Source organism: Dryobates pubescens, chromosome 29, assembly GCF_014839835.1.
Source record: "Dryobates pubescens isolate bDryPub1 chromosome 29, bDryPub1.pri, whole genome shotgun sequence".
Classification (NCBI taxonomy): domain Eukaryota; kingdom Metazoa; phylum Chordata; class Aves; order Piciformes; family Picidae; genus Dryobates; species Dryobates pubescens.
Genome location: NC_071640.1, coordinates 1,892,422 through 1,918,730, shown reverse-complemented (window position 1 = coordinate 1,918,730; position 26,309 = coordinate 1,892,422). Strand labels below are relative to the sequence as shown.

The following is a 26,309-nucleotide window of genomic DNA, read 5'->3' as shown; positions in this document are numbered from 1 at the left end:
TTCTCCAGACTGAACAGCCCCAACTCCCTCAGTCTGTCCTCAAAGCAGAGCAGCTCCAGCCCTCTGCTCCTCCTCGTGGCCCTTCTCTGGACACCTTCCAGCAACTCTCTGATTGTCTGCTCCTATGAACTGGAATTAATACTGGGGATTGTTTTACACCACTGAGCAGATTGATGCCATTTCTGTCCCAACATGAGTCAGCATGTTGGGTTTTTCCTGAGAGCGTTAATGGATCAGGAGCAGTGTGCAGGACCAGTGTGCAGGACCAGTGTACCACCAGCTGTTTGTTTTATTTCTCCTTGTGGTGTCATTGCCTTGGCATTAATTGTACAGCTTTCATCTCCTCTGACAGGAGGGATACAGAGTTTTTTGGGGCCATTGTTTTGACACTCACAGGCTTATAGATGTCGCCAACGTTCTCTGAGGAGAACAGTTTTATTGATCAGCAGCTCTGCTGAGACTCTGTGCTGTGTGTTCTCCTAATACAAATGTGGTCAGGACTGCCAGGGATCAGACAGGTGGAGCTTCCAGCACAGGCAGAAAACTTATTGCAAGCATTATGTTAGAACCTGGAACTGCGAGGCTGAGATGAAGACTTTTCATCTTCCAGGAGTTAGTACTTGTTGGCTGTGGCACTTCTGGCTGCTGGTGGTGTGGAGGGAATTTATGGAGCTGGAGAAGGCTACTGAGGAGATTGCTGCATGATGAATTTGTGAGAGACTGAGCACAGCAACCTTCTGAGGCTGGTTAGTCTGGAGAAGAGAAGGCTGAGAGGGGGTCTTGGCAGTGGCTATAAATATCTGAGGGGTGGGTGTCAGGATGAAGGTGCCAGGCTGCTTTTGATGGTGTCCAGTAATAGGACAAGGAGCAGTGGGTACAAGCTGGAACCCAGGAGGTTCCACCTTAGCATGAGGTTAAACTTCTTTGGTGTGAGGCTGCTGGAGCCCTGGAGCAGGCTGCCCAGAGAGGTGGTGGAGTCTCCTTCTCTGGAGACTTTCAAGCCCTGTCTGGATGTGTTCCTGTGTGACCTGACCTGGGTGATTCTGTTCTGGCAGGGGGGTTGGACTCAATGATCTCTGGAAGTCCCTTCCAACCCCTGTAGGAACTTCCTCCTAACATCCAATCTGAATCTACCAGAGACAGACCTTCCCCTCAGACGTCAGGAAATATCCCAACGTTGCTCACTCATTTTGTTTGGGTTTGGGGTTTTTTTTTTTTTTGGTTCATTTTATTTGGGGTTCTTTTATTTGCTGCGTTGTTTGTGTCCCCCTTTCTTCAGAAGGCCATGAGAGGAGTGTCAGACTGCTCCAAAAACACTGAATGAAGATGTGGGAGGGGGAAAAACAACCCAACCCCACTTGTTGTGATGACTTCCTTTCCTCAAGGCAGCAGCATCCATGCTGCTTGATCCTTCTGGCTGTGGCTGAGGTTTCTTGCAGCCTTGCCAGATAATTCAGCATTATTTCTTTGTGCTGCCCCTTTTTGGTATTCCAAGGCAGTTTCAATTGGGGATTTTATAATTAGGAGGGGGGGAAAAAAATAAATGAAGGATGTACAGGTCAAATAACCAGAGAGAACTTGAATGCCCAAGTCATTATTATTGAAGTGGAAAGTGTGAAAGTATGTAGGCTTGTGTGGGTTGGGTTTTTTTTTTCCTAGCTGAGAGTAGTGCCAGCAAAGGAATGAGATTTCCATCTGGGAATGACCTTGAGCATTTCTTTTTCTCTGGATTCCTTAAATCTGGGGAGGGAAGTGATGGCTTTGAAAAGACTTCCTTGTTGTTGATTTTCAGCCTGGCATGGGGTCTCTGAGGAGCACTTCACCTGGCATTCAAGCAGCAGCAGCAGCAGAATGCTGTATTTACAGCAGGCTTCACGTGGGGAAGGATCGAGGTTTGCAGCTGAAAGGGAGGCAACAGTGACCACGGAGTTAAGGCAGTGTGGAATTACTCTCTCCCAGCCTTTGTTCCACCCTTGATGTGATGAGGGGCAATCCGTGCGTGGATGTAAGGTGACTGCCACCAAGAACAAAAAAAATAGCTGGCTTCTGAAAGAGACAAATTTGCCATCTGAAGTCACTAATTACACTTTCATGACAGTCAGGAGGGCAAAAAAAAGACCAATGTTTGCATAAAGCATGATAGGCATATTTAAGTCAGGTCTTGCTCTGCTGTGTCTTGCTGCTTCTTGCTTCGTTCCCCAAGCCACACTCCCTTTTTACTCCTTTTTTTTCCCCTCCTTCCTCCCCTTTTTTTTTTTTCATCTGTGACATCTGCTTGGAGCTTGTCCCTCCTGTGATACCATACTACTTGCAGCTGTTCAGACCTCCAGCTCTGAGCCGTGCATGGGGTGCCCTGAGCATACGGCCTTTTTGATGTGTGATAAAACAGAACCAAGCCACTGGGGGTATGGAGAGGGAAGGCAGCAGAATATCAATAAACCTGTTCTGAACAAAGCTGCTGCTCTGTGGTGGAATAGACATTTCACTGAAGTGTCAAGTAGATGGATAATGTATTCTAATTAGGGACTGACTGATACCCTGCAACTCAGAGACCTTTGGAAAATCAGCTCCAAAATGCTGAACTATTTTTTTTGTGTGCTGTGTTTTTATTCTCTCCCCCTACCCTCCTTTCTTTTCGTGTGTGTGTGTGTGCCTTTTAAATGCCTTAAAACATGTTTGTGGCAGGAAGCTATTTACTGAGCTGTGTTTTCTTACTCTGCCAAACCCTTTTAGCTGTAAAATTGCTTATTGCAGTTCTAAGGACCTTGGAAATTTGTCTTTAAGCCTCCTGGAGTTTGCTCTGCGTTGGTTAAAGCACAACACTGCGTTCACTGCCTGTTGCTCAGGGTCTGCTGCTCAGCTTTTGAGTGTGAGGTTCTGCTGCAGTGACAGCAGCAGAGAGGGTTTGGGGGGAGGGGGTGTGTGTGTTTGTTTGTTTGTTTTGCTTCAGTTTCCAAAGTGTTGCACTTGGAGTGGAGAAAACGAGCCAGATTTGTTGGCATGGATTTATTGGCGTTGCACATCTGATGCCATTTCTCCCCAGAAGAGGATCTGGACCTTATGTATATGTTGTGCAGGCACAATCTATTCAGAACCAGTGCTGAAGGTCGGCTCAAAATATTGTGCAGCCTCTCCTGCTGCAAGTCCTGAGGGATAAGTTGATCTCTAGGCACCTAGGTGACCTCAGACAGCAGCTCATTCCAGCCCAGAGAACAAACACCACTGAGTGGCCAGAATGGGTTGTGGCTGCTTGAGTCTCGATTTTCTGCAGCTCCCAGCAGCATGGCAAGCTCCTGAAATGAGGCTAATTAGGGAATTTTAAATAGTCTCTATTTTCTTGCTTAATTGGAAATGTCCCAGTTTTCTTCTAGAGATGTCACAGATTGAAGCTTGAGGAGGGGAGATTTAGACTGGAGATTAGAAAGTAATTCTTGACAGTGAGGATGTGGAAACGCTGGAACAGGTTGCCCAGGGAGGCTGTGGATATCTCCTCCCTGGAGGTGTTCAGTGCCAGGCTGGGCTTTGAGCAAGCTGAGCTGGTGGGAGGTGCCCCTGCCCATGGCAGGGAGGTTGGAATTGGATGATCTTGAAGGTCCCTTCCAACCCAAACCATTCTGTGAATCTATGAATCTCCTTGAAATACTTTGAGAACCTTTGGACCTCCTACTGCCAGAGCTTCAAATTTATGTGAGAGATGATAATAATTGCTGGCTAATGCAAGAGCAGAAATGAAACCCCAACCCCCTCATTTATTTCACTCCAAAGATGCTTTCCAGATTTCATAGATCCATAGATTGTAAACAAAATCAAGGTCTTGGTTTCAGCTCTGTGTTGTGGCTCAAGCAGTGACCTCTGCACTTGCCTCACTGCCTGTACTGACACTTGGCTATTGCTCTGCGGATGCACAGACTAGAATCATGGAATCATAGAATGGTTTGGGTTGGAAGGGAGCTCCAAAGCTCATCCAGTCCAATCCCCCTGCAGGCAGCAGGGACATCCTCCACTGGATCAGAGCCCTGTCGAGCCTCACCTTGAATATCTGCAGGGATGGGGCCCCAAGCATCTCCCTGGGCAGCTCAATCCTGCCATGGCCACTAAACCATGTCCCCAAGTGCCACGTCCCCAGGTTTGCTTGAAGTGCCACTGACTGGCAATGGCGCTGCTAGATGCAGGACAGGAGCCAAGTGATTCAGCAGCAAACCTCTGTCCTCTCTCCTTTGCTCTCTGTCCCAGGTCATCCAGCTCCAACCCCCATTTCCTGGAGCACCACCAAGGTACTTTGAGGTGTAGGCTGGAATGATGAGGCCGTGTGTGGTTAGGCAGCTAACAGATACATTAAAGAAGGTTCAGAAGATGCAGGCTGGAGCCTGGGAAGCGGGTTAGCTTTCAAACACTGCAACAGACAGGAACAGGGAGAGGCTGCAGCTCTCCTGCAGCATTTCACAGATCTGTAAATGTTTTTTTAAAGATGCTCAATCCAACACTTAGTTGGCTATAACAAGGACTTAAGGGAGCAAAAGGCTCTTTTCTTCCCCCCCCCCTTTCTTTTGCTCTGTTGCTTCATTAGCTCTGGGGATGCTGGCTCCATTACTGTGAGTTTTCCTGTATAATGTCAGAAAATAATGAAAGCCTGCACATTTCCCTCCCTGCTCGTGGCATCCAAGCTGCCTTCACATTTGCTTAGCCTCCTTTTCTTTTTACACATGGTGTGGGCTTGGGACCCCTTTGAATAGTTCAGAACGGGAGGAACTGGGTTGGGTTTAGTTGAGCTAGAAGGTTGAGTTTTGCTTGGGTTGGTGGTTGGCTTGGGGGTCTTTTGGTGGTTTCATTGGGGTTTTTTGGGGGGGTTTGTTTGGTTGTTTAGTTTGTTTGGGTTTGCTTTTAATTTCAGTTTTAATTTAAGCTTTGAACTCAGTCTTAAATTTAAGTCTTAAATTCAGTCTTAAATTTAAGTCTTAAACTCAGTCTTAGATTTAAGTCTTAAACTCAGTCTTAGATTTAAGTCTTAAACTCAGTCTTAGATTTAAGTCTTAAACTCAGTCTTAGATTTAAGTCAAACTCAGTCTTAGATTTAAGTTTTAAATTCAGTCTTAGATTTAAGTTTTAAATTCAGTCTTAGATTTAAGTCTTAAATTCAGTCTTAGATTTAAGTTTTAAATTCAGTCTTAAATTAAGTTTTAGTTTTAGTCTTAAATATTACATTTTCTTTTTTAATTTTAATTTTTAAATGTTGGTATCAGTTTTATTTTGATTTTATTTCTTATTTTAGTTTTATTTTTCATTTTAACTTTTTTTACTTTTAATTTTATTTTTCATTTAAATTTTAGTTTTAATTTTTTAAATTTAAATTTTCATTTTAATTTGGTTTTAAATTTAATTTTTTGTTTTAACTTGATTTTAAATTTAAATTTTAGTTTTAGTTTGGTTTTTAATTTACATTTTAGTTTTAATTTGGCTTAAAATTCAAATTTTCATTTTACATTTGTTTTAAACTCAAATTTTCTTTTAAATTTTGTTTTTAATTTAAATTTTAGTCTTAATGTTGTTTTAAATTCAAATTTTTGTTTTAATTTTGTTTTCAATTCAAATTATCTTTTAAATTTCATGTTAAATTCACATTTTCTTTTTAATTTAGTTTTAAATTCAAATTTTCTTTTTAATTAACTTTAACTTTCTTTTTATTTTCATTTTTTCTTTTTATTGTTAATTTAAATTTTATTTATTTATTTTTTTACTTTAATTTTGGTTTTAATTTTATTTGTGAATTTACTTTTATGTGAATTTACTTTTATTTGTGAATTTAACTTTATTTGTGAATTTAACTTTATTTGTGAATTTAACTTTATTTGTGAATTTACTTTTATTTGTGAATTTAATGTTATTTGTGAATTTAATGTTATTTGTGAATTTACTCTTATTTGTGAATTTACTCTTATTTGTGAATTTAATGTTATTTGTGAGTTTAATTTTCTTTGGTTTAAGGTTGAAACATGGGAAGAAACCCACAAGAATAAAAATCCTTGCCTACAATTTCTCAGCTGCCATTGCTCTGTGGCAGTGCATTAGTGCCTGCCAAGCCGTGTCACAAAGCTCTCAGTGCTCCATCCTTGCTCTCTCCTCTCCCAAGCACCTTTAACACCTACCAGGCCGCCTTGGGATCAGAATGAGGTCATTTTTCTGCAAGCAGCACTGATATTTAGTGCTGATTTTGGTGGGTTTTCTTTCATCTCCTCCAGGATCAATAACTGTTTCATGTGTTTTCTTCAATAGGGATGGATCTTGGAAGGCTTCCCTGAAAATCAGGAGCAGGCATGGATGCTGCAGTCGTCTGGCATCATTCCTAGGCATGTTGGTAAGCAGTGCACAGGGCTTCTGTGGGGTTGCATCCAGTAGGAAAGGCTGGAAGTGATTCTTCCCCAAATCCTCAATCAGTTCTCAGGGATACTGAAGGCACCAGAGGCACCACACAGCAGAATATTTCTTTCAGCACAGCTCAGGTTCACTCAAAAACTTGAGGTAACCTCTGGGAATTTCATTTCCATCCTGTCTTTCACACAGGAACTCTTTCCTCCTTGCACAGCAGACTTCTGCAAATTGAAGCCCACTTCAAGCATCTCTGAGCAGCTTTGGTAGCTTTGCTTCTGTTCCAGGAGTGGGTCCAAGCTTCCTCTGCCTTCCATCTCTAGAAATCAGCCTTCAGCCTCAGACCAAAACAATTCCTCATGCACTAAATACAAAATTCATCCTTCTGTTGAACTAGAAAATGCAAACTAGCAAACTTTACTCCACCAAGTGGAGGGGAGACATCAGGATTTAAAGCTTCATCTTTCACAGTGTGGGTGGATTCTGCACTCCCTGAGACCACACCTGCAATACTGTGTCCAGTTTTGGGCTTCCCAATTCAAGAGAGACAGGGGTGTGCTGCAGAGAGTCCAATGGAGAGTCATGAGGATGATGGAAGGACGGGAACATCTCTGCTATGATGAAAGACTGAGAGCCCTGGGGCTGTTGAGTCTGGAGAAGGCTGAGAAGGAATCTGATCAATGTTTATAAATACCTGAGGGGTGTCAGGATGAAGGTGCCAGGCTCTTTTTGCTTTTGAACTAGAAGCAAACCCAAACACAACCAAGGTGCCCAGTGATAGGACAAGGAGCACTGGGTGCAAGCTTGAACAGGAAGTTGCACCTTAACATGAGGAAAAACTGCTTCGGTGTGAGGCTGCTGGAGCCCTGGAGCAGGCTGCTCAGAGAGGCTGTGGAATCTCCTCCTCTGGAGACTTTCAAGCCCCACCTGGATGTATTCCTGTGTGACCTGCCCTGGGTGATCCTGCTTTGGCAGAGGGAGGTTGGTCCCTTCCAACCCCTACCACTCTGTGATTCTGTGTGAACATTCCTTTACTGGCAGACTACTGACAGACAAGCCCTTGACAGCTGCTCTTGCCACCTGGAAGAAGTGGTTTGTCCCAGATCAGTGCAGTCAGAGGACCTCCTGAGAATGCAAGAAATTACTTACAATGGTGTGGACTACAGTAAAAACAGTAATTGATGTGGAGCTTGCCAGTGGAGGGTGAACAGAACGTTAGCAAACGATGAATTGTCACTTTGGATTTGGTTTGGATGAGCTTCCCCTGCCTGACAAAGGCTTCAGAATCACTGCACCAGAGTCAGGCAAAAATGTTTTAATGCCTGGTGCTTGCATGTATTTTTAATGCAGCTAATAACATCTGAAGCTGAGTTTTGCTCACAATTATATCCCTGCAACCAAGACCTGACTGAGCAGCTTAAAGCTCAGCCTGCCTGCTTAATCAAAAAGAGAAGATTGAGAGGGGATGAGATTTATGGGCTACGAGGACCTTAATAGGGAGAAAAGTGTCTGAAAGGGCTGTTTGATGCAGAGAAGAAAGTCAGGAGAAGAAACTTGTGTGAAACTTGTAATCAAATGCACTGAGAAAATTAATTAAATTAGAGTCTTTAAGTGTGAGGAGGATTAGCCAAAAGCGACCCAGGGAACTGACAGCTGCTCTGGCTTTTGATGCTTTCTAATCATGCTTGAAGACTTTGCTGTGAGGTTATCAAAAAAAAAAGAAAAGGAAAAGGAAAGCAGTTTCACTGCTCCCATTCCCAAAGAACCTGGGTGGAAAGCTGTTTGTGCTACAGGAGAGAATCTGGAGCGATCCATGGGGACTTCTGTCCTGGGCTCCAGATCCAGTGTGGGTGAGGGAGGACCTTGGTAACTGATGTGGGTGCTGGGGACAGGCAGTACTCAAGGGCTGGATTCATGTCTGCCTTACCCCTGTGTGCTGTTTAGGGGTGGGGAGCAAGATTCTGTTTGCAAGTGAAGTCTTTGCAGGTTGGATGCTGGGAAAAGAGAGTGGGGCAAATGTATTTGAAGTACATCAATCCACTTTTAATCCTAGGATCCATCCAAAACAGTTACAGGAAATAAAGGAAGAAACTAACAAGAGATACCCTTCTTGTTTTCCTTTTTCCCCTCTTCCCTCTCCCCTTTTTCCCCTCTTCCCTCTCCCCTTTTTCCCCTCTTCCCTCTCCCCTTTTTCCCCTCTTCCCTCTCCCCTTTTTCCCCTCTTCCCTCTCCCCTTTTTCCCCTCTTCCCTCTCCCCTTTTTCCCCTCTTCCCTCTCCCCTTTTTCCCCTCTTCCCTCTCCCCTTTTTCCCCTCTTCCCTCTCCCCTTTTTCCCCTCTTCCCTCTCCCCTTTTTCCCCTCTTCCCTCTCCCCTTTTTCCCCTCTTCCCTCTCCCCCTTTCCCCCTCTTCCCTCTCCCCCTTTCCCCCTTCCCTTTTTCCCCTTTCCCCCTTCCCTTTTTCCCCATTATTTTTAACTTTTCCCCCTTCTTCTTCTTTCCTTGTTCCTAGTTGTGCTTTATGCTCCTGACACTGTGCTGATTGAGAGGAACACTGGGAAAAGGCTTGATCCTGTCACAGAAGGTGCAGTATCTGTTTGTTGCTGGCCTCCAGGGTAGGAGCTGGGCCTCAGAAATGCTGCAATTTAAATTGTCAGGAATTTTGGGGTTGTGGTGAAATTGATTTGTTAAATTATCTTCTTAGTTCCTAAGAATTAAATCCAGGGGGGGGGTTAAAATTGAAGTGATTTCCCTTTAAGAATTAGTAGGAATCAGTGAATTGAAACTGTTGTAGAAAAAAAATTGGTTGGTGTGGCATGGTTTCCTGTGCCAACAAAATATGGGACAAGGGAAAGCTCAGCACTGAGCCTGCAAACAGAGACCATGGCAGCATGGAACAGCTTAGATCTGTCCATGTGAGCTTCCCTTTTGCTCTGGATCTCTGTTGGATCCTGAGGTTGTTGTTTTCCTGAGGTCTGGGTGTGCTTTTAGATATCTCCCATCAAAAGGCTGCCAAATAGAGTTAGCTCTGTATTGTCTGTTGAGTTTCATTACCAATCATCCATCACAAAATGAAATCCTGACGTTGGTCAATAAAACAAAACCACTTTGGTTGTTTTAGGAGTGGAATTGGTTTTGATTTGCTATAAGGGAGATTTACTTATCAAAGGTCTTGCTTAAGGTTCAGTCTTCAAATTCAAGAGCTGTCCCCTGTCCCTGGTTCTTACTCATCGTGCATGGTTGCCCAGAGAGGTGGTTGAGGATCCATCCCTGCAGATATTCAAGGTCAGGGCTGGGCAAGGCTCTGAGCAACCTGATCTAGTGGAGGATGTCCCTGCTGACTGCAGGGGAATTGGACTGGATGACCTGGGACAGAGAGCAAAGGAGGACAGAGGTTTTGCTGCTGAATCACTTGGCTTCCATCCTGCATCTAGCAGCACCGTTGCCACTCAGTGGCACTTCAAGCAAACGTGGGGACGTGGCACTTGGGGACATGGTTTAGTGGCCATGGTGGGGTTGAGCTGCCCAGGGAGATGCTTGGGGCCCCATCCCTGCAGATATTCAAGGTGAGGCTTGACAAGTCTCTGGGCAACCTGACCTAGTGGAGGATGTCCCTGCTGACTGCAGGGGGGATTGGACTGGATGAGCTTTGGAGGTCCCTCCCAACCCAAACCATTTTATGATTCCATGATTCTAATCTGTGCACCTGCAGAGTAATAGCCAAGTGTACAGGCAGTGAGGCAAGTGCAGAGGTCACTGCTTGAGCCACAACACAGAGCTGAAACCAAGACCTTGATTTTGTTCACAAAACCTTTTGGAGCTCAGCAAGACCTATTAAACCATCTTCTCAGTTCCTAATCAGTGTCTGTCTTCTAGAGGTGTACCACACAACCTTTGACTGGCCAAGTGATCCCCTGGTGCAGCAGCGTTTGGTGAAGCCAGAAGATCTGTCTGAACAGGAGATGTCCAAGAAACTGCTGGAGTATCACAGACACTTCCCTGACATTTTCCAGATCTACCACAAAGTTCTGAAATCCATCAATGCAGACCAGCCTTCTGTGGATGTCCTCTCACAGGGTAAATATTGTACCTCTATGGCAAACCTGAGGGTCCATAGAATCACAGAATGTTAGGGGTTGGGAAGGGACCTGTGAAGATCATTGGTTCCAACCCCCTTGCCAAAGCAGGATCACCTAGGGCAGGCCACACAGGAGCACATCCAGACAGGACTTGAAACTCTCCAGAGGAGTCTCTGTAACTTCTGTGGCAGCCTGCTTCAGGGTTTTATCACCCTCACATCAAAGAAGTTTCTGCTTGTGTTGAGGTGGAACTTTCTGAGTTCCAGTTTGTGTCCATTGCCCCTTGTCCTATCACAGGACACCACTGAAAAGAGCCTGGCCCCTTCTTGCCCCCCACCCCTCAGATATTCATAGACATTTATCAGATCCCCTCTCAGCCTACTCTTCTCCAGACTAAACAGCCTCAGGTCTCTCAGCCTTCCCTCCTCAGGCAGATGCTCCAGTCCCTTCAGCATCCTCCTAGCCTCCATTATATCCCTGTCCCTCTTGGACTGGGGAGCCCAGACCTGGACACAATACTCCAGAGTCGATCAGCTCTCCCATGAAAGGTGATTCCTAGGCATTAGAGGCAGTCTCTAGGATTAGGATTAGTCACACAGATGGCTCCCAGCTGAGTCGTGGTCTCTGTGACACAGCCTTTGGGCTGCTCCTGGTAATTATTTTGCAGGACAAGACTAAGTGCAGCGAAGAGGAACATCTCAGTTCCAGACTCTTTCCAAGGGAAATGTCACAGTTCTTTTTTCTGTGAGAGTCTCTACTAAAGGCTGCTTTGTGACTCAATTGTTCACCTCCCAAAGGGCTGATACCTTCCACAAGTCTGATAACAACAACTGGGAGGAGTTCAAAGCCGGCAACATTCCCCTCTTTAAAAGCTCTTTGTGCTGGTGGCTTTGCTGTTCACCAGTTCCTCTTTGCCTTTGCCTGACTCTAATGCAATCTGACTTGGAGCCTTGATTCTTCCAGAAGTTGAAGAAGGAAACTGCCAGAAAGACCAATTGATAATGTACTGTGTAGCTGTCAGCTGTGCAGCTCATCTGTTATGTGCCACTAATTCTTGCATCTTTCTTCCCTTTCTTCCCTTTCTTCCCTTTCTTCCCTTTCTTCCCTTTCTTCCCTTTCTTCCCTTTCTTCCCTTTCTTCCCTTTCTTCCCTTTCTTCCCTTTCTTCCCTTTCTTCCCTTTCTTCCCTTTCTTCCCTTTCTTCCCTTTCTTCCCTTTCTTCCCTTTCTTCCCTTTCTTCCCTTTCTTCCCTTTCTTCCCTTTCTTCCCTTTCTTCCTTCTTTCCTCCTCCCCCCTTTCCCCCCTTTCCCCCCTTTCCCCCCTTTCCCCCCTTTCCCCCCTTTCCCCCCTTTCCCCCCTTTCCCCCCTTTCCCCCCTTTTCCCCCTTTTCCCCCTTTTCCCCCTTTTCCCCCCTTCCTCCCTTTCCCTCCCTTCCCTCCCTTTCCCTCCCTTCCCTCCCTTTCTCCCCTTCCCTCCCTTTCTCCCCTTCCCTCCCTTTCCCCCCTTCCCTCCCTTTCCCCCCTTCCCTCCCTTTCCCCCCTTCCCCCCCTTTCCCCCCTTCCCCCCCTTTCTCCCCTTCCCCCCCTTTCTCCCCTTCCCCCCCTTTCTCCCCTTCCCCCCCTTTCTCCCCTTCCCCCCCTTTCTCCCCTTCCCCCCCTTTCTCCCCTTCCCCCCCTTTCTCCCCTTCCCCCCCCTTTCTCCCCTTCCCCCCCTTTCTCCCCTTCCCCCCCTTTCTCCCCTTCCCCCCCTTTCTCCCCTTCCCCCCCTTTCTCCCCTTCCCCCCCTTTCTCCCCTTCCCCCCCTTTCTCCCCTTCCCCCCCTTTCTCCCCTTCCCCCCCTTTCTCCCCTTCCCCCCCTTTCTCCCCTTCCCCCCCTTTCTCCCCTTCCCTTCCCTCCCTTTCTCCCCCCAAGTGCTGCACTTTTGCAGACAAACAAGCAGGAAGTTTCCATTTGGAATTTCCACATTAATCACCTCCCAATTACTTAATTAAATTTAAAAGTTGGTATCATCACTCATAAAGAATTCATGCCTTGAATTGTAAATAAAAATGGGGCTGCCTGAATATTAATTATTATTAATTAATAATGTAGTGAGATAAATGGAAAACTGGAATGAAAAAAGGCAAATCCTCTCTAGATCTTCTTCTTTTTTTTTCCTCCTGCAGTGCATCAAGCAGCCAGATAATTATTTTTTTTTAAAGGAATAATTAGATGTGGAGACCGTCTAGGGGATCATTACTCCTAATTAACTTGGTTATTTACTGCAAATTAAGCATCATTTGTAAGCAGGGTGCTTTGCCTGTAATGTTTGTGCTTTTTCAACACACTGGGTTATGGGGGGAAAAAAAAAACCCAGGCTCAGAATCACTCCAGCACTCCTTGGGTAGCTGATAGTTGGGGTTTAGGAAGGTAGGCAGCAAACCCAGCTCTCTGCTCTGGTTTGCCAGGGGTTGGGTGAAGAATTGCTGCAGAGCTGCAGAAAAAAATGCAGAAGAGGAAATTTCTCATCAGTAGCAGCGTTGGTGTGGCTTGCTTCAGAGTGAGAGCACAAGGGGGAATGGTTTGAAGCTGAGGCAGAGCAGGGTTAGACTGCAGCTCAGGGAGAAGTTCTTCAGCAGGAGGGTGGTGAGACTCTGGCACAGGCTGCCCAGGGAGGTTCTGGATGCCTCCTGCCTGGGGGTGTTCAAGGCCAGGCTGGATGAGGCCTTGAGCAGCTGAGTCTAGTTGAGAGGTGTCCTTGCCCATGGTGGGGAGCTTGGAGTAGATGTTCTCTGCAGTTGGATGATCAGCTGAGTCTAGTTGAGAGGTGTCCCTGCCCATGGTGGGGAGCTTGGAGTAGATGTCCTCTGAGGTTGGATGATCAGCTGAGTCTAGTTGAGAGGTGTCCTTGCCCATGGTGGGGAGCTTGGAGTAGATGTTCTCTGCAGTTGGATGATCAGCTGAGTCGAGTTGAGAGATGTCCCTGCCCATGGTGGGGAGCTTGGAGTAGATGTTCTCTGCGGTTGGTTGATCAGCTGAGTCTAGTTGAGAGGTGTCCCTGCCCATGGTGGGGAGGTTGCAGCTGCTGATCATTGAGGTCCCTTCCAACCTGAGCCGTTCTGTGAATTAGAAAATCCTGCCAACTCGTAAACTTTAATACACTTACTGCTACCACATGCTGGGGTATGTGACATCAGATGTACTTGTGCAGGGGTAGCATCTTGTGGCACTGGAGAAAGAGATCTAAGTGATCCAGTAGGGTGGCCAGCAGGAATAGGGAAGTGATGGTGCACCTGTATTAGGCACTGGGGAGGACACACCTCACATACTGGGTTCAGGTTTAAGCTTCTCACTCTAATTAAAACACTGAGGTGCTGGAGTGGGTCCAGAGAAGGGCAACAAAGCTGGGGAAGGGTCTGGAGAACAGAGCTGGAGGAGCAGCTGAGGGAACTGGGGGTGTTCAGTGTGGGGAGGAGGAGGTTGAGGGGAGAGATCATTGCTCTCTACAGCTCCCTGAAAGGAAGCTGGAGTGAGGGGGGAGCTGGTCTCTTCTCCCTAGAATCAGGTGATAGAAGGAGGGGAAGTGGCCTGAAATTGTGCCAGGGGAGGGTTAGGTTGGAGATGAGGAAAAAATCTTTATGGAAAAAGTGGTCAAGGGGTGGCCCAGACTGTCTGGGAGGTGGTGGAATTCCCACCCTGGAGGTGTTTAAGAAACCTGTGGCCATGGCACTTGGGGACATGGTTTAGTGGCCATGGTAGTGTTGGGTTGATGATTGCACTGGGAGACTTTGGAGGTCTTTTCCAACTATGATTGTATGAACTTAAAGGTCATCTAATCCAACCCCAAATCTGTACATGGACTTAAGTGTAGCATTTCCTCCAGGAAACAAAACGTGGCCAAATGATGTCCAGCAAGCAGAGTGGAATCAGACAGAGAAGCTCAAACCTCCTCTCTGTGTTCTGCCCAAATGATGGCCTGAAGACTAAAATCCTCCTCAGCTCTGTGTTGTCAGTGCTGCATTGTGCCATGACATCCTATGCTACAAGTCTAGAATATGACAATTAGGAGTCTGTTAATCACACACACACACACAGTGCTGGATAAATGTCAGATTAATTTAACATCCCAAGGTTTTTTTTTTCCCCCCACTTAAATATTTGTTCAGAAACTGCAGAAAGTATTAAATGTAATTATAGCCTCCTGTAATTTGCATGGCAAAATTGTACCTATCAAGCAAAAAAAAAAAAAAAGAAGACTTCTGCTAAAAACAACCCAGTAAAAGAGCAATTATTAATTGAATCTGCTCTTTAAAATGCTTTGACATCTGCTGATGAAAGAAAGTAAAGGAGTGTAATGATAGCAAGATTTTCCCCCTGCAAGCTGCTGATGTGACACTTTTATCAGAGCCCTGATCTGGGCTGGAGTAGCTTGGATGGTTCAGTGGTGAAATAAATGATCAACATGACAACCTCCTGATAAAACAAACAAACCAACCAACCCCAGGACCAAAGAGATTTTATATGGGTTGTGGTTTTTTTTTTTTGGGAGGGGTGGAAAGAAAAAGAAATAGGCTATAAATTGTAATCCTTTCCCTCCTGTTGTAGCTCTTACCTACGTCCAAACACGGCCCCGATCAGCCGCCCCCTTTACACCACGGATCCTCTTTTGTGGACCCCCAGGCAGCGGGAAGAGCCTGCAGGCAGCACTAATAGCTCAGAAATACGGAGTTGTCAACAGTAAGTTCTCAGTAAATATGCACTTTGCTCCCTTCCCCCTTCCTCTCTTTTTGATCATTTATCTTTCCCTGTCTGTCTTTCTGGCTCGCTCATAAAATTCCTCCGGTTTGGCCATTGCTGGGGATGTCAAATTTTTGAAGGGAGTGAAAAGTCTTTCAGTGAAGAAATATAAAGCAGCAGAGCAGCTACTCTGTGGCAAAGCAGCTCCCAACGTTGCTGTTGGAGCCATCTTTTTACATATATATATATATATATATATCCCTTACATCAGTATTTTTCCATCTGTTGGGCTCCTGTAGTGCTCAGAATTCTTCTGTGGATCAGTGGATCGTGAATAATGTCAGAGTTTCAGCTCTGTCTGACCAAAGTTTGTTGTGGTTTCAGCTCTGATCAAAATTTGTTGCAGTTTCAGCTCTGTATGACCAAAGTTTGTTGTGGTTTCAGCTGTGTCTAACCAAACTTGGTTGTAGTTTCAGCTGTGTCTGACCAAAGTTTGTTGTGGTTTCTGCTCTGTCTGACCAAATTTTGTTGCAGTTTCTGCTCTGACCAAAGTTTGTTGTGGTTTCAGCTGTGTCTGACCAAAGTTTGTTGTGGTTTCTGCTCTGTCTGACCAAATTTTGTTGTGGGTTCTTCCCTGTCTGACCTAGGTTTGTTTTCGTTTCACCTATGTCTGACCAAAATTTGTTGCAGTTTCAGCTCTGTATGACCAAAGTTTGTTGTAGTTTCAGCCGTGTCTGACCAATATTTGGGGCGCTTGTGAAACAGAATCTGCTCTGAGCTTCAATGAAGAGCTGGGTTCTGAAGTATTAGGAAGGGAAGAGATGATTTCAGAGCTCTTTCTTTTTCTTTTGTAAGGAAGACCCAGAAAATTCTGCATGAGGTTTGTTCATGAGAACAGGGCTGGTGAGGAGCAGCTGGGGGAACTCAGCCTGGAAAAGAGGATGAGGAGAGACCTCATTGCTCTCTGAAGCTTCCTGAGAGGAGGTTGGAGGGAGGAAGGGGTTGGTTTGTTCTCCATACTATCAGGTGATAAAATGAGAGGAAATGGCCTCAAGTTGTGCCAGGGGAGGTTTAGACTGGAGATTAGGAAATGTTTCTTGGCTGCAAGCTTCTATGTTTAATATTCTTCACATTGCAAACCTTTGGAGTTCTGGGTTTAGTATTTTTGTGTTTTAAATCAGTTTGGGGTTCTGGGGTTGGTATTTTAGTGTTTTAAATCTTTAGGGGTCATAGTATCATAGATCATCAAGTCCAACCATTCTAGGTTTAGTATTTCTGTGTTTTAAATCAATTTGGGGTTCTGGGTTTGGTGGTTTTGTGGTTGAAGTCTTTGGGGTTCTGGGTTTGGTGGTTTTGTGGTTGAAGTCTTTGGGGTTCTGGGTTGGGTGGCTTTTGTGGTTGAAGTCTTTGGGGTTCTGGGTTGGGTGGTTTTGTGGTTGAAGTCTTTGGGGTTCTGGGTTTGGTGGTTTTGTGGTTGAAGTCTTTGGGGTTCTGGGTTGGGTGGTTTTGTGGTTGAAGTCTTTGGGGTTCTGGGTTTGGTGGTTTTGTGGTTGAAGTCTTTGGGGTATTTTTTAAAGCTGATGTAAATATGACTCAAATGAAACCCTCTGAACCTTCAAAAGAGGGGTTGAGATGATTCGAGAACCTGGGTTGCACCACTGCTAAGCACAAGTAAAAGGGATAGAATTGGTCTGCTGGAAGCGATTAACATCCTGATTATTTAGCAGCAATTTCATTTTGCTGTGGCTTCTAACGGCCTTAAAGAGACATCTTTGCAGATACATCCAAATGTATTTAATTTGTAGTGTTTAATATGTAGTTAATATGTGGTTAATGTATTTCAGTGGTGTGTTTAATGTAATAGTATTTAATATGCAGTTAATAGGATGTATTTGATAGTAGTTAATATGTAGTTAATGTAATGCATTTAAATTAAGAGCATTTAATAGGTATTAAAGATATTTAATGTAATAGTAGTTAATGTGTGGTTAATATGAATTTAATGTGTTAAAATAATGGATTTAATGTAATAGTATTTAATATGCAGTTAATATAATTGATAGTATTTAATATGTAGTGAATAGAATGCATTTACATTAACAGCATTTAATATAGTATATTGTATTAATATAGTTAATATATTAAATATATTTAATGTAATTGTATTTAATGTGTAGTTAATATGACTTTGATGTGTTAAAATAATGGATTTAATGTGATAGTATTTAATATGCAGTTAATATAATGTATTTGATAGTAGTTAGTATGTAGTTAATACAATGCATTTAAATTAATAGCATTTAATATGTATTCAATATATTTAATGTAATTGTATTTAATGTGTAGTTAATATGACTGATGTGTTAAAATAATGGATTTAATGTAATAGTATTTAATATGCAGTTAATATAATTGATAGTATTTAATATGTAGTGAATAGAATGCATTTACATTAATAGCATTTAATATAATATATTATATTATATTAATGTAGTTAATATATTCAATATATTTAATGTAATTGTATTTAATGTGTAGTTAATATGACTTTGATGTGTTAAAATGATGGATTTAATGTAATAGTATTTAATATGCAGTTAATGTATTTGATAGTAGTATGTAGCTAATACAATGCATTTAAATTAATAGCATTTAATATGTATTCAATGCATTTAATGTAATTGTATTTAGTGTATTTAAGTATTGGATTTAATGTAATGGTATTGACTATGCAGTTAACATAATTGATAGCATTTAATATGTAGTTAATATGTAGTTAATATGTAGTTAATATAATATAATGTAGTTAATATAATATAATGTAGTTAATATAATATAATGTAGTTAATATAATATAATGTAGTTAATATAATGTAGTTAATATAATGTAGTTAATATAATATAATGTAGTTAATATAATGTAGTTCATATAATGTAGTTAATATAATATAATGTAGTTAATATAATGTAGTTAATATAATATAATGTAGCTAATATAATGTAGAAGTGTTTAATATCTATTCAATATAATAGATTTAATGTAATAGTATTTAATGTGTAGTTAATATGTATTTCATGTATTTAAATAATGCATTTGATGTAATACTATTTACTATGTAGTTAATATAATGTCTTTAATAGTATTATGCATCTAATATGTAATTAATATCCTGTATCTAATAGTATTATATATTTAATATGAAGTTAATAGACTGTCCTTAATATAGTAGTATTTAAAGTGTAGTCACTACTACTACATTAACTATATTATAATGTATTTAAATGATGCATTTAATGTATTAGTATTTAATATGCAGTGAATATAATTGAATAGCATTATGTAGTTAATAGCCTGTATTTAATAGTAGTATGTATTTAACATGCAGCTAATATGATGCATTTAACAGTAGTTAATGTGCAGTTAACATGATGCATTAAGTTTCATAGTATCCAATATTTACTTATCATGCCTTGAATGATGATGTCTCGAACGAGAACCCAAACAGGCTCGAACGTGTCCAAGGAACAATGAGCTTGTTCTCATGGTTTCTGATGATGATTTTTTTTCTCTGACCTTTATTTCTCCAGCTGCAGGTATGGAGCTGTTTTCATCTAGGTCAGAATTTGCATTTTATTTTTAAGCAGCTACCAGAGAAGAGAGCTGCAGCTCTTTTGATTAAATACCATTAGCACTGCTCTACCCAGATGCTGATGTCTTGCCTTAGTTTATTTTAAGTGTATTTAAGCATGCAGGGGTTTTTTAAAATGTTATTTTAAGTAAACCTGAATGTTGGCAGAATCATGCATTTAAAACAGAGTTGGAAGGCCAGCAGTTTTCTGGAGAGCCTTCAGCATATACTTAACTTCCAGTTAGGCTTCTGGGATTTAAACACAGGCTTAAAAATTGAATCTCGTGCTTAAGAATCACAGACTGTAAGGGGTTGGAAGGGGGCCTCTGGAGGTGATTGAGTCCAACCCCCCTGCCACTGCAGGTCACACATCCAGGAACACATCCAGACAGGGCTTGAAAGTCTCCAGAGAAGGAGACTCCACAACCTCTCTGGGCAGCCTGCTCCAGGGCTCCAGCAGCCTCACACCAAAGAGGTGTATCCTCATGCTGAGGTGGAACCTCCCTGGGTTCCAGCTTCTACCTGTTGTCCCTTGTGCTATCACTGAGCACCACCAGAAAGAGCCTGGCACCTTCATCCCGACACCCACCCCTCAGATATTTATAGGCTTTGATCAGATTCCTTCTCAGCCTCCTCTTCTCCAGGCTATACAGCCCCAGGGCTCTCAGTTTTAGGAACTGGGTTAAATTGAGGCACATTGATTGTCCTAAGCAGGGGTCTGTGCAGTGAGTTGTAGTACAGTCTGTTGTAGTTCTGTACTGTTTGTTGTGGTTATGAATTTGCTTCTCCAGGAGAGCTAGTGACTGTTAACATTTGTGTTCTCCCCTTGCCCCTTCAACATCAAACTTCATCAGTTTTGCCCAAGACTGTTCCTGATAAGCAAAGGCTGAGAGCCCTGGGGCTGTTTGGTCTGAAGAAGAGCAGCCTGAGAGGGGATCTGAGCAATGCTCAGCAAGAGCTAAAGGGTGGGGGGCAACAGGATGGGGCCAGGCTCTTGTCAGTGGTGCTCAGCAACAGGACAAGGGGCAGTGGGCACAAACTGGACCCAGGAGGTTCCACATGAAGGGGAGGAGAAACTTCTTTGGTGTGAGGGTGCTGGAGCCGTGGAGCAGGCTGCGCAGAGAGGTTGTGGAGTCTCCTCTGGAGAGCTTCCAACCCCACCTGGCCATTGTGATCTGGGCAAGCTGCTGTGGGTGCCCTGTGTTAGCAAGGGGTTGGACTGGGTGATCTCCAGAGGTCCTTTCCAACCCCAGCATGCTGGGATTCTGTGACTTGTGTTGTTGTGTAACCTCTGCATGCCTCAGTTCCTGCTCTCTAAAAGAAGGATCAGGACTGATGCATCCAACTCACGTAGAGCAGCTGGACTCAGTATCTTTGGTCAGAAATCGGTGTCCAGGCCCAAAGCAGCCACATTTCACATCCCACTGCCTTGACTAAACCCTTTAAACCTGCATCTCCTGGTGTTCTGTGGATTTGAAGGCAACGAGAATGTTGCATTAGCACAGTTTTTTAACTATCATTCTTACATGATCATTAAATGATCCAGGGAGTCACTTCCTTGCCTGGCACATTACCTGCACCTCCAGCAGAGCAGTTCAGAGGCTGTTCAGCAGGTGTAACTTCATTCAGTCATTACAAGTTGATAAGAAGTGAAAAACCTCTGGCAGTCCCTTGAGTTATTATTTCAGAAACAGATTTGGTTAATCTCTCTCTCTCTCTCTTTCTTTCTCTGTGTGTGTTTTGAATATGTTCTTTGCCAAATGTATTCTTTTTTATTCAATATTCTCCCCTGCTCTGTCTCTTTGCTTTTTATTCTGCTGGGCCAAAAAACCCACCTAAAATAATAAACAGCATCCTGACAACAACCTCCCCCCTAAAAAAAAAACACCCTACAACTTCTATTTTATTCAGTGACCTTATTCCAGCATGCAGCTTCTGCAGGGTTGTTTGGGGGTGGTTTTTTTTTTTTTGGTTTGTTTCTTGTCTTTGTAGCTTCCTTTTTAAATTTTAACCTTCTGCCTTTTTTGTTCTTCCTTCCCCTTAGTTTGCTGTGGGCAACTGCTAAAGGAAGCTATTGCAGAGAAGACAAAACTTGGAGAACTCGTTAAGCCTTATGTTGACAGTGGATACCCAGGTAGGGCCTGGTTGTTGTCTCATTACTCTCTAGTTACACATCCAAGGCGAAAAAATAAATGGTGAGGGAATTTTCCTTGGCCTGAGTTACATTAAAGTAAGCTGGAAGTTGGTCAAGTCCATCCCTAGAGACACTGAAGGTCAGGCTTGATGGGGCTCTGAGCAGTATCATCTTGTTGGGGATGTCGTCTTCAGCATATGATCTGGATGCTGTGATTTCATTTTCTTGTCTCTGTGAAGTAGAGGACACCCACTGGAGATGTTGATGGAAGGAAGGGAGGCCATCCAGAGGGACCTTGCCAGGCTGGAGAGATGGGCCCATGACAACCTTATGAGATTCGACAGGACCAAATGTGAGGTCCTGCATCTGGGTCAGGGCAATCCCAAGCACTGATACAGGCTGGGCAGGGACTGGCTTGAGAGCAGCCCTGAAGAAAAGGACCTGGGAGTGCTGGTGGATGAGAAGCTCAACAGGAGCCAGCAGGGAGCACTTGCAGCCCAGAGAGCCAAGCAGAGCCTGGGCTGCATCAAGAGAAGCATAGCCAGCAGGGTGAGGGAGGTGATTCTCCCCCTCTACTCCACTGTGGTGAGACCACAACTGGAGTACTGTGTCCAGTTTTGGAGCCCCTAGCACAGGAAGGGTCTGGAGGTGCTGGAAGGTGTCCAGAGAAGGGCCACAAGGATGAACAGAGGGCTGGAGCTGCTCTGCTATGAGCACAGACTGAGGGAGTTGGGGTTGTTCAGTCTGGAGAAGAGAAGGCTCCCAGGAGACTTAATTGTGAACTTCCAGGATCTGAAGGGGGCTACAAGAGAGCTGGGGAGGGACTTTTGAGGGTGTCAGGGAGTGATAGGACTGTGGGGAATGGAACAAAACTAGAAATGGGGAGATTGAGATTGGATGATAGGAAGAAGTAGTTCCCCAGGAGGGTGGTGAGAGCCTGGCACAGGCTGCCCAGGGAGGTGGTGGCAGCCTCATGCCTGGAGGTGTTTGCAGCCAGGCTGGAGGTGGCTGTGAGCAACCTGCTACGGTGTGAGGTGTCCCTGCCCATGGCAGGGGAGTTGGAACTGGCTGAGCCTTCCAACCTTCCAACCCCGACAGTTCTGTGATTCTAAAGACCTCTCTCTCTCTAGATTTCAGTCATGGCTGAGCTGGGAGTTTGGATGATCTGCTTTATTCAAAGATAGATCCTTTAGTAGCTTCCCTTACTCAAAGGCTTTTTTGTGTAATCAATCACAGCTTCATCTTAGCCACCAAACTTCCTTACAGGAGACACCAAAACAGCATTCCTAGGAGAGCCAAAGAATTGCACAGCTTGGAAGTTTTTTAAGCTAGCCTTAAAAATATCCACATCCCAAGTCCAGGGGAGCTGCTTTTATTTCAGGAAAAAATGAAATTCAAGTTGGAATTCCCTTTTTTTAATTCTCTTTCCCTCCAAATTAGAAATGATTTCAGATTTAGATGAAACTCCTTATTTTTTTTCCCTTTAAACCTAGCATGCAAGGCTAAAGCTGCAGAGTGCTTCTGAATGATAATGGGGAGCCAGGAACAGGTTTCTGTGCATTGTGCTGGAAAATTCCCCCTTAGTTTTTTTGTTTGGTTGGTTGGTTTGGTTTTGGTGGTTTTTTTTTCTTTGCTTCTGTGCACATCTCTGTTATTTGGTGGAACAAACTAGAAAATTAAGGGCTGAATAAAGATAAATATTATCTAGCAAGAGCAGAAATAATAAGTTCTGTCATTTTGCTAATCCTCCTCTCCCAGGGATAACAAAGAATTGAATTTACATTAGTCAACACTAACAAGAATTCATTACTGCCCCTCACAAGAGGCTTGGAGGAAATGAAAGACCATAGTGTAGCAGAGAGGGGAAGATGGGCAAAGAATCCTTGGTGTCTTGCTGCAGACTTACAACCAGGCTAATGCAGGGGGAAGATTCTCACACCGGTGACTGACTACATTTGGTTTCAAGAAAAATGGCCCTTGGAGTTTAGTCACTTTAGTCAATAGCAGAGAGTCCAATCTGGGAGAGCAATCAGAACATCAACATTTGCAGTTCTGCACTGAGACAGCTTAGTAGTTCCTTTGGGTGAGGAACCATGCAAGGGATATCATCTCAGAATCCCCTGGAACCAAAGACAGACCACCAGAAACATGCTCAGATCACAACCAGGCAAAATGAAATCAGCTCCATAAAATCTTGAGGGTAATGCCTCATATATTCTTACCCCAGGGACTGAGCTCAGTGTGGTTTCCCTTTGTGTGGACACAACTAATTGTGTTCAATTAGTCATTTAAGATGTGGCAGCTGAAAGAGTGGTTGGGCTCTGGAAGAAACGGAGCTGAGACTTCTTGGAACAGGCTGCCCAGGGAGGTGGTGGAGTCCCCAGCCCTGGAGGTGTTCAAGAACCCCGTGGCCGTGGCACTTGGGGCCACGGTTTGATGGCCATGGTGGTGCTGGGTTGAAGGTTGGACTGGGTGGTCTTAGAGATCTTTTCCAACCAGACAATTCTGTGATTGTATGGGCAGGGTATGTTGTGCTGTCACAAAGAGGCTCAAAGCCCAGTGGTATTCAGAGCTCGCTCGTTACGGACTTACCGAAGCTGTGCACCGTTTGCTGTGTCCTAGTCGTGGTTGACTGACTCAGATCTCTTCTTGGGTTTAGGATTCACAAACATTCTTTGTGTTGTGTTTCTCCTCTACTGCTGCTTCATGTATACAACATGTTTTGCAGCAGCAGCAGCCCAGACAATTGTGTTATTCACCCCAGAAGGCAACTTGGTGCGTTCCCATTTGCTGTGTTTTCTAAGGTTTCTCTCCTCATCAAGACCTTGGCTCCTGCTTTAGCCAACTTCTCCACCTTGTATACAGTGATTTATTTTGCTTAATGAAGGTAGCACAGATAGAGGGGTTTTTTTTTTTGAGCCCATTAATTTTTTAATTCCCAGGACATCCTAGTCTACAGTTTGTGCACACTAGATACTGAAAAATGCATTTTCAGTGAAAGGTTCTGCAAGCAGACTGCTTTCTGTCTGTCAGAAGCACAGAGTTCTGCTTTGGACAGCCAGTCTGCTAGGTACAGACTTCTCCTTGAGGATGTTCTGCTTTCCACTGGATCCTGGGCAATTACTGCTGATTATACTCTGGGCAGAAAATTACCAGCACTGGAGTCTGAGAGCAGTTTTCTGGTCACTTACTGCAGTTAAAATCTTGGTCAGTAGTGCTTTAGCACACAATATATGCTTGGGAAACCTCAATGAAGAAAAGGAGGTTGAAGGGAGACTTCCTTGCTCTCTACAGCTCCCTGAAAGAGGATGTAGTGAGGTGGGGTTGGTGTCGTCTCCCAAGGAAGAAGCGACAGGATGGGAGGCAATGGCCTCAAGCTGCAGCAAGGGCACTTTAGGTTGGACATTAAAAGAAACTTCTTCCCTGAAGGGGTTCTCAAAGACTGGAACAGGCTGTCCAGGGAGGTGGTTGTATCCTCACCCCTGGAGGTGTTGAAAAGACACAAGAGATGTGGTGCTGAGGGACCTTAGCACCAGGCTTGGCAGAGAATGGTTGGGCTTAATCTTAAAGGTCTTTTCCAACAAAAACAATTCTATGGTTCTGTGACTTCCAGTTGGAGTAAGAGTTGAGTGTGGTGGCCAGGACCCTCCCACAGACAGCAGGACAAAGCATATAAATAGATTAATTCCATTTGATTCCTTCTGCAATGTTGTGGAGACATTGCTCCTTTGGCCCTTCCCTTCAAGTAATTCAAGCTATGGACAAATGATGTCTATGGAAGGAGCCCATCACAGCCCTCACTGGCTTGCTGAAAACCTTGAGGCAGAATTTGTGTCCCCAGCTTGCTGTGATTCTGAGGAGAGCTGGACCTGCCTTCTGGACCCATCTCAGCTCCATCTGCAGGATGGTTGCTCACCATTTGAAAGGTGGCTGTCAGCATTTGATACCCTGGGAGGAAAAAATGAAAATATGCAGAAAGGATACTTTTTAACCCCCTCCATGTCCCTGGCATTTGTCCCTTGAGCTGCTTGCATATTATTGATTTAATTTTATCAAGGAATATAGAAGCAGAAGCGACCTGGAGGCATCACAGAGATAGGGAAGGTCACCAGTCAGTTGACAAGAGATTTGCATGGCAGTCTGTATTCAGTTTGCCCTGGTTTCCCGGTGAGATCAGATGGAGTGATCACTGCTGATCACTAGATCTGCTTGCAAGGCTGCAACAAACAGAGGCAGGCAAAGGGCAGAGGAAAACAGCAAGACGAGCAAGGGCAGGGGAGGGAGGAAAAACCCAGTCTGCTTCTGCTTTTCAGCTGGGGTAGGTGCTGTTAGTTTGGCTAATTGTCTTTTTCCTTCCACCAAAGTGACGATTCAGGTGGTGAAGAGAGCTGATTGATGGAGGAGATAAGGTTGCACTGTTTGCAGCCTGTTAGAGCCGAACGCACAGCACCTGGGTTGGGGTTTTTTTTTCCCCACTTCCTTTTTCTCTTCTTTTTTTTAAAGTAGTAATATCTGAAGCTGTCCCCAAGGGCAAGCTGCACGGGGTGGGAGGAAAGCTGCAATTCCCTAATTTCTTCTGTTTTCTGCTAAAAACCATCACTGCACAAATGTACATTCATTTATTGTTTGTTTTTTTTCCTCCTCTCCTCCTTTAAATTGGAGCCATTTTCAAGGGCTGCTTTTTGGTGTAGCCTCTGGATGCACATAGCTTTGGTTATTTAATATTTCCTCCCCTCTCCCTTATTTAAATTAGAAACATTTCCAAGGGCTGCTTTTTGGTGTAGCCTTTAAAAGTGCATAGCTTTATTTATTTATTTCCCCCTTCCCCTCCTTATTTAAGTTAGAAACATTTTCAAGGGCTGCTTTTTGGTGTAGCCTCTGAAAATATCTAGATTTATTGATGATGATGATGATTATTTTCCCCCCCTCCCCCCCATTTACATTGGAACCATTTTCAAGGGCTGCTTCTTGGTGTAGCCTCTGAAAATATGTGGATATTATTACTATTGCTATTTCTTCCCCCCCATCCTTATTTAACTTGGGACCATTTTCAAGGGCTGCTTTTTTGGTGTAGCCTCTGAAAATATGTAGATGTTTTATTATTATTATTGGACTCGATGATCTTTGAGGTCTCTTCCAACCTCGGTGATTCTGTGATTAATATTATTAGTATTCTTTTTGTCCCCCCTCCTCTCCTTATTTAGGCTGGATCCCTTTTCAAGGGGGTGCATTTTGCTGTAGCCCTCTGAAAGCTGTAGACGAATTATTATTGTTATTGGACTTGATGATCTTTGAGGTCTCTTCCAACCTTGGTGATTCTGTGATTAGTATTATTAGTAGTATTTCTTCTTCTTCTTCTTCTTCTTCTTTTTTGTCCCCCTTCCTCTCCTTAT

General features: G+C 43.9%; 1 protein-coding gene across 2 annotated transcripts in view; it reads left to right on the top strand.

Annotated features, from left to right (window-relative positions):
- AK8 (adenylate kinase 8) overlaps positions 1-26,309 on the top strand; it is a 78,782-nt gene that overhangs the window by 13,246 nt on the left and 39,227 nt on the right. For both annotated transcript variants that reach the window (XM_009896272.2, XM_054174370.1), the window contains exons 5-9: positions 6,271-6,352; positions 8,872-8,943; positions 10,236-10,436; positions 15,022-15,153; positions 20,827-20,916. In XM_009896272.2, the coding sequence (XP_009894574.2) occupies positions 6,271-6,352; positions 8,872-8,943; positions 10,236-10,436; positions 15,022-15,153; positions 20,827-20,916 (577 nt within the window). The remainder of the gene's footprint in view (positions 1-6,270; positions 6,353-8,871; positions 8,944-10,235; positions 10,437-15,021; positions 15,154-20,826; positions 20,917-26,309) is intronic.